This window comes from Mandrillus leucophaeus, unplaced genomic scaffold (genome assembly GCF_000951045.1).
Source record: "Mandrillus leucophaeus isolate KB7577 unplaced genomic scaffold, Mleu.le_1.0 Scaffold436, whole genome shotgun sequence".
Lineage (NCBI taxonomy): Eukaryota > Metazoa > Chordata > Mammalia > Primates > Cercopithecidae > Mandrillus > Mandrillus leucophaeus.
The window spans coordinates 2,144,005-2,151,810 of record NW_012104654.1 but is presented as its reverse complement, the minus strand read 5'-3'; the positions used below and the strand labels follow the sequence as shown (position 1 = coordinate 2,151,810).

The 7,806-nt window shown below is 44.6% G+C and overlaps 1 protein-coding gene across 1 annotated transcript in view; it reads left to right on the top strand.

Moving 5' to 3' along the window:
- Positions 1-5,538: 5,538 nt before the first annotated feature.
- Positions 5,539-7,806, top strand: part of LOC105549388 (gamma-crystallin D-like) — a 4,508-nt gene continuing 2,240 nt past the window's right edge. The window contains exons 1-2 of the mRNA XM_011993902.1: positions 5,539-5,547; positions 5,658-5,900. Of these exons, the coding sequence (XP_011849292.1) occupies positions 5,539-5,547; positions 5,658-5,900 (252 nt within the window). The remainder of the gene's footprint in view (positions 5,548-5,657; positions 5,901-7,806) is intronic.

The window sequence follows — 7,806 nt, the reverse complement described above, 5'->3', positions numbered from 1 at the left end:
TGGATTTTTCTTAGTGTGGTTTGAACGCCACTAGGTGGCTGTATTTGTAGTACTATTATACAGTTTTTTGCCCAAGGCAGCTGAGTCTTCCCACAGGAAGGGTAAAGTCCTTCCCCACTCTTGCTATACAGTATTGTCTAATGATTGAGGCTTTTAGGACCCAGAAGTTATCGGTGTGATTCTTTTGAGCCGGGAATTCATCAGGAACTGGGTCTGTAGGTACTAATTCTGGGGCTTCCCATGGCCACTGATCTCCCATTACAGTTCCTCCACATACATAACATGAAGTGACACTGAGAGACTGGGCTACATGCTTGGCTAATTGCAAAAACAGATTTTTTGTTTGTCCTGAAATTTCTGGTACTGGCACATTCAGTTCATCATAGAAGGTTTGAAATACAGGCTCAGGAGAGCATTTATAAACTTCTCCTCAAACCACAATATTTACTCGAGGATCCAGTCCAGCCCCATCGATTCCCTTTTTTCCAGCGAGGATCAAGGGGGTTGGTTATTGCTAATTCCAGGGGGTTACACTGACCACTGGTACAGGAAGGGCCACTTTTCACTTTCCAAAGGTGGACAGGATTTTTTTCATTTTTTATCCAAGTAGCCTAAATGACACAAGACCAATATCCACATTTATTTCTATATAGCCCTAATTCATGATGAATGTACTTATTTTCTGCCATATAACCTCTTTTCTAATTAAGAGAACCACATCTTCTTTCTAACTTATTACTGTTAATGACAGCACAGGCATCAAATTTCAAGGTGACTTGTTTGGGCACCCCTTTTTTCCTGTTTTGGCTAACACTTTACTCATATCGTTTATAAGCCCCCACCAGTCCTCAGTCCTTAATCTTATTTCAAAAACTGTGGTCATGGGAGGCTCAGATGGGTCATAACACATATCAGGTTGGTCATTGCCTGGGCGACATACCTTGTATAGAATAGCATTATACAAACAAGTTCTTTTTAGAGTCCCGGTACACTTATAATAACCATAAAATAATAGGACTGTAGCAACTTTTTGTCCTACCTCAGTGACTTCATGTATACACTGGGAACAGTCCTCAGTCTGAGGAAAGTCAGTTGAAGTCCTTACTGCGTTAAGTCCAAATTTTAAGGAAAATGAGTCCCGCGATGAGTTTTCCCATGCTTAGGCCATGTGTGGACCAGTCAGTTTCTGGGTGTGACTGGAGCAGGGCTCGTCGTCTTCTTCAGAGTCACTTTGCAGGGGTTGGCGAAGCTGCTCCCATCCATGTATAGCTCCCAGTCTACTGATGTTCAAGAATGGTCTCTGAGGTTGGGTCCACTAGAATAAACTGAGTCCAACACCTCTACACAGTTATGTCCAACTGGGCTCTCTGATACCGGGGACAAGGTGGCAGGGTTTAGGGTGTTACAAACTTCAATGGTTATGCGGGAATTTTCACATAGGAAGCTTTGGTACTTAGGTAATCTATCATTTGTTAGCCAATGATGTCCTTTGGTATTCATCAAAGTTACCACAGCATGGAGGGGCCTTTATATTCAGGTTTTGCCAAAGAGTTAGTTTATCTGCTTCTTGTGCTAACAGGGCCATTGCTGCCAAGGTCCTTAGACATGGGGGCCAGCCTTTGGAAATCCCGTCTAGTTGCTTTGAGAGATAGGCCACTGGCCTTGGCCAGGGCCCCACAGTCTGGGTTAAAACGCCAACTGCCATATTCCTCTTTCTGTCACATAGAGTGTAAAGGGTTTTTTCAGGTCAGGTAGCCCCAGGGCTGGGGCCGACATGAGTTTTTTCTTTTAATTCATGAAAAGTTCATTGCTGTTGGTTGTAATAGATGTGGTTTATCCAATCTACATTTTTAATAACTGTCACCCACCAAAATATTGACTCAAATCCTGCAGCTATTTGATTTTAAGCTTTAAATTGATCTGGTATTCCTGTGGGACTTCAATTGCGTCTAAATAGATGTGAGAGTCGAAAGACCCATAAGAGGCTTCTCTCACTTTACAATGTCTTATTTTTTCCTCCCTCTGGTAGATGAAATGTCAGGGTGAAAGGGAGAGCCAACTGGACTAAGGTACAAATGACACTCCAGTTATTTGGCAGAGTGTCCAGTAAAGGCCCACCACAATACCACCACACATCTGCTCGGGGATGAACAAGGGCTGACTGATTGATAAGCTCTTGAAAATTCTTAAGCTCACTGCATCCCTTCAGGTCTCCAAGGAACACTAAGTTTCCTCCTTGTCGTGAGAGACACGAAGTGAACTTAGTGTTGGGAGACAGAAGCTGGATGGCCCTTAGGGGCTGACCCTCATGGTGCCGGACTTTGGGATATAGCAGAGACAGTTTGGCAAGCTTATTACTCCAGGCTGTAGAATCCTGGAAAAGAGCTACCATGCAGCCCACGCCTGGTTGACTGGGGGACCACCTTAGTGGAAAGGGGATAATCTGGGCCTCTGGCCTGCCATGTGCACAAGCACAACAATTGCTTTTGTGTAACATGCAGATGGAATATTTGATCCATTCCAACTAGGTATTTGCATCTTGGTATCCTGTCTTAATTGCCAAAGTTTGTTTTAAGTCTTTAACGTCTATGATCCTCTATTAAAATGAATGTACGATTTTAGGAAATTACAAAAACCGGTTGGGGTAGCCCATCCTTGCTCTTTAGTGGTCCACAGAACGTTGGACCAACTACGACATAAAAGCTCTACATTGTGGGGCAAGACTCCTGGTCGACACTGGAATCTTTATCGAAATTTCCCGGATTAAATGGCCCTAATTTACTAACGGCCAGTCTGAGCATAGTCAGGAAGGACAGAGGTACTTTTCTGAAGTAGAGAGCTGTCTTTGACTTGGCAAGTCCCCACAGGGTATAACAAGGCAAGCATTAAATGCAATAGTTTGAGGCAAAATTGACAGTTATGTTAATAACTAGATGGTCAGTAATACAGCGAGGAAAGAAGAAAGAGTAATAGAATAGAAGAAAGAGTTAAATTTTTCTTAGCTTCAGTTTGGTAGGGTTTTCCCCTGGGACTATGGCCCACAACTCTGAAGGGGATGGCGCTTTCTTGACTCAGTTGTGATGAATCCATCCTTTTTTCGCTGTATGAACAGCAGTCTCAGTGGTTTGCAGCACAAGGTAGGGTCCTTCCTAGGCTGATTCGAGTTTCCTTTTTTTTCACCCTTTGATGAGAACATGATCTTCAGGCTGGTGCTGGTTTACCAGAAATTCTAGGGGTGGTACAGGTGCTAAAAGACTTTTAGTTTTGATGGAAACTCTGTATTCATTAAACAATAACTCCCCAATCCTACCTCCTCCGATCCCTGGTAACCACCATTCCACTTCCTGTCTTTATGAATCTGACTATTCCAGGTACCTCAAATAAATGGAATCATACAGTATTTGTTTTTCTGTGTCTGATTTATTTCCCTTCACATGTTTTCAAGGTTCATCCATATGTGCCACGTGTCAGCATTCCTTATTAGGAATAAGGAATAAGGAACTTCCAACTTTGATTTTTGCAAGACTAATTTGTTGATTTGGGGTCCCTTGAGATTCCAAATGAATTTTAGGATAGATTTTTCTCTTTCTGCCTAAGGAAATCACTGAGATGTGATAGGGATTGCACTAAATCTGTAGATTGCTTTGAGTAGTACTGACATATTAACAATATTGTCTTCCAATCCATTAACATAGGATGTGTTTCCACTTACTTATGGCTTCTTTAATTTCTTTCAATATTTTGTAATTTTCAGAGTATAATATACTTGGTTTCTTTTTTAACTTGACATATGGTAAGCATTTTCCATACCCTTAAATAAATTCTTTGACAACATGATTTTTGGTAGCTGCAGAGCATCTCATCAAACAAGTGTTCCATGATTTATTTAATCAATGCCCTATTCTGGACATTTTATTTGTGTCTAATTTTCTATATTATAAACACCATTCTGACAAAATATCACTGTTCATAATCTTTGTATGCATCTTTAATTCTTTCCTTTGGACAAATTCCTAGAGATGGAAATATTAGATCACAGGTGTGAGAATTAGGAGTTTTTAAATATACATCAACAGTGTTACTTTTTATACAAAACTATGGCTTAAAATCTTTTCTTTCTACTGCTTTATGGTTTCTAAATTTTCCACAAAAGTTATAATTTTTAAAAGAGAAAGATGTAAATGAGGCTTATTAAACTTATGTAGGTCACATAAAATTTGTCCAGAGAAAGCTATTTTTTAGTATTAGACTTAGGTAGCAAGAATCGAAACTAAGGAGTGAGACTGGGTACACGAAAGTTATTCTAAATCAGTGGTTCTCAGTGGGGGGATGGGGGTGGATTTACTTCCCCGGGAACCTTTGGTAAGGTCTGCAGACAGTTCTGCTTGTGACGACGGGACAGTAATGCTACCGGTACCCAGCTGGTAGAGGCCAGGATGCTGCTCAACGTCCTGCAATGCACAGGACAGCCTCCCCCCACCAGCAGATAATTTTTGGCCCCAAATGTCAAAAGAGTGCTGGCTGCGGTTGAGAAACCGTGCTCTAAAGAGAGTGGAACACCAGGAGGCGCCGGATCTCGGCAAAAGGAAGGAAGACCCTAGTCCCCGGAGTCAGAGCCTTAACTAGAGAGCCACGAGGGTTTTGCCCCAGGGTGAAGAAGGCAGAATCTTTGCAAGATTGTAGGATTTTCAACTTGTTATATTTGCGTGTTAACTTGCATTTGTCAGCAGCTAGAACCAACTAAGCTTAGCCTTTGGTTAGCAAATATGTTAGTTAAAGAGAAAGTTACCAGTGTAGTAACTGCCAAAGGGTCGCTTCACGAATCCCAAGTTGAGGGTTTCATTGCCTGTGCTGACGCAGGCACGGTGCTGAAGCTCAGGACTTTCCTGCTTCCACCCAGGCTCCAGCCATCAGAGCTGAGGCCAGGTGCCTAAACAGGGCTTCCTCAGGCCCAACCCCTGGCATCCAACCTGCTGCATTAGTTATCTGATACCCTGCTGATCAGCAGGTAGGATCATAGAGAGGTTCTCTTAAAGGAGAATCACATCCTACTGTAAACACCCTGAGGAGAAGGCAAGATCATCCTCACGTTTCACATTTCACACCAAGAAAACTCTGTAATCTAAACGCTTCGTGCTGTAGTCCATTTCGACCTTAGACTTGGTCACTATTCAGCGTTGTTGCTCAAACTGAACTTTTAAAAGGTAAATAAAACATTTAATTACAATTATTAACTCTTCAGCACTTGCTCAATTTCAATTTCCCAAATAGGCTTTATGTAGAGGCCCAAAAGGCACTGACAGTTTTAACCAGATCATCAATTCGAAAGCTTTAGAGAGTCTAAAAGAAAACATACAATAAACCTCCCACCCCCACCCCCACAGTCATTATATAGAACAGAGAGAGAGAAAAAAATGCCCTTGCTCCCCTCCGCGGGCCCCTTTTGTGCGGTTCTTGCCAACGCAGCAGCCCTCCCGCTATATAGCCCCGCCGCGCCGCCGCCCCACCCGCTCAGCCCCGCAGTGCGTCCAGCCAGCCATGGGGAAGGTGAGCCCAGCCCGCGCCCGGGGCCCCGGGAGCTTCCTGCATGGCGGGGGCCGGAGACTGGGACAGGGGCAGGCCTGTGAGCCCTCGCCTTGCCTCGCCTTGCCTTGCAGATCACCCTCTACGAGGACCGGGGCTTCCAGGGCCGCCACTACGAATGCAGCAGCGACCACCCCAACCTGCAGCCCTACTTGAGCCGCTGCAATTCGGCGCGCGTGGACAGCGGCTGCTGGATGCTCTATGAGCTGCCCAACTACTCGGGCCTCCAATACTTCCTGCGCCGCGGCGACTATGCCGACCACCAGCAGTGGATGGGCCTCAGCGACTCGGTCCGCTCCTGCCGCCTCATCCCCCACGTGAGTGCAGTCCCGCCGGGTCCCTTCCGTGCCCTCGAGTCGCATCAGTGATCCACATGGATGATTCACACGACAGGCGATGGGATGGGATGACAGCCTTCTTTTTCCTAGCTCTAACTATATTCTCTTTTCCTGTATTAACATCGGTGAGGTTTCCTCCCACTGAAGAAGTATGTGATGCAGTGCTTTTAACTGGACATCGTATTTTATTTTGCTAAAGTCAAACTCACCTCTACTGGGAATAAGTTGTGCGTGGCATTCGCTCAGAGCATCTATGCCACAGGTGATGGAAGAGCAACAGATTAATTCCTTGCTCTTAGGTGCCCATAGGCTAGGTGGCTATTGCTTACTTCATCTGTAAACAGGGCTGATAAGAGTAGTTCCTTTCTAGGGTTCCAAAGAGGGTAAAAGGAGGGCACCTGTCACAGGCCAATACCCACCCCCAAGTATTAACTATTATTATGAACATCAGGGGCCTGTCAAGTCCTGACTTCTGATTGGGCAAACCAGTAACCAACAATGAGATTCCAATAGCTCCTGCAGGGCCCCCTGTTACCCAAATGAAGCCCCAGCAGACTGGAATTTCAGTTAGGGATTCCCTAAAGTTGACTGTGACAGAGTCCTGGGAAAATGAACCATTTTTGTGAAGTCTGAAATCCCCTCACAGGGTTTAATAGCTTGATAGGGACCCAGTCTGACATTAGGAGCCCAAAAAACTTAGATTTCTAATTTCAAGTTCCAACTCTTCTAATTACAGATTGTAAGATCCACTTTACTAGCAGTCACTTAAACCTCAAAAAGAATTGCTTATGAGAATCTTCCCTAAAGAAAAAAAATATATATAGAGAGAGAGAGAGAGCGAGCGAGAGAGAGAGAGAGAGAAAGTCTCAAAGCCAGATTTGAGAGCGAAATGACATTACTGATCAGCTCTTAACAGAGACAGAAGAAATGTCATTAGAAGACTCAGAAGGGGATCCAGAATCTGAGCTCCAAACAAAAAGATGTTTTTTCCTTTTTTTTTTGAGATGGAGTCTCGCTCTGTCACCCAGGTTGGAGTACAGTGGCATGATCTCATCTCGGCTCACTGCAACCTCCACCTCCCGAGTTCAGGCAATTCTCCTGTCTCGGCCTCCAGAGTAGCTGGGATTACAGGCACACACCACCACACCTGGCTAATTTTTGTATTTTTAGTAGAGATGAGGGTTCACCATAATGGTCAGGCTGGTCTTGAACTCCTGACCTCAGGTGATCCACCCGCCTCGGTCTCGCAAAGTGCTGGGATTACAGGCATGAGCCATTGTGCTCTGCCCCTAAAGAATATTTTAACATGGAGGAAGAAAAGCATTGAGGCAATGGGAAGGAACAAACAAATGAAGGAAGAACAAGTGCTCAAAACAAGAGACATGGTCAGGCGCAGTGGCTCACACCTGTAATCCCAGCACTTTGGAAGGCTGAGGCAGGCAGATCACCTGATGTCAGGAGTTCAAGACCAGCCTGGCGAACATGGTGAAACCTCGTCTCTACTAAAAATAAAAAATTAGCCGGGTGTGGTGGTTGGTGCCTGTAGTCCCAGCTACTTGGGAGGCTGAGGCAGGAGAATTGTTTGAACCTGGGAGGTGGAGGTTGCAGTGAGCCAAGATTGTGCCACTGCACTCCAGCCTGGGTGACATAGTGTGACTTTGTCTCGGAAAAAAAAAAAGAAAAAGATCTTTTTAGACAAGGTTTCTCTCTGTCACCCAGACTGGCTTGAGTGGTGTGATCATAGTTCACTGCAACCTCAAACTCCTGAGCTCAAGTGATTTTCCCACCTCTTTTTTTTTTTTTTTTTTGGTAGAGATAGGGTCTCATTGTGTTGTCCATGCTGGTCTTGAACTCCTGGGCTCAAGCAATCCTCCCACCTTGGCCT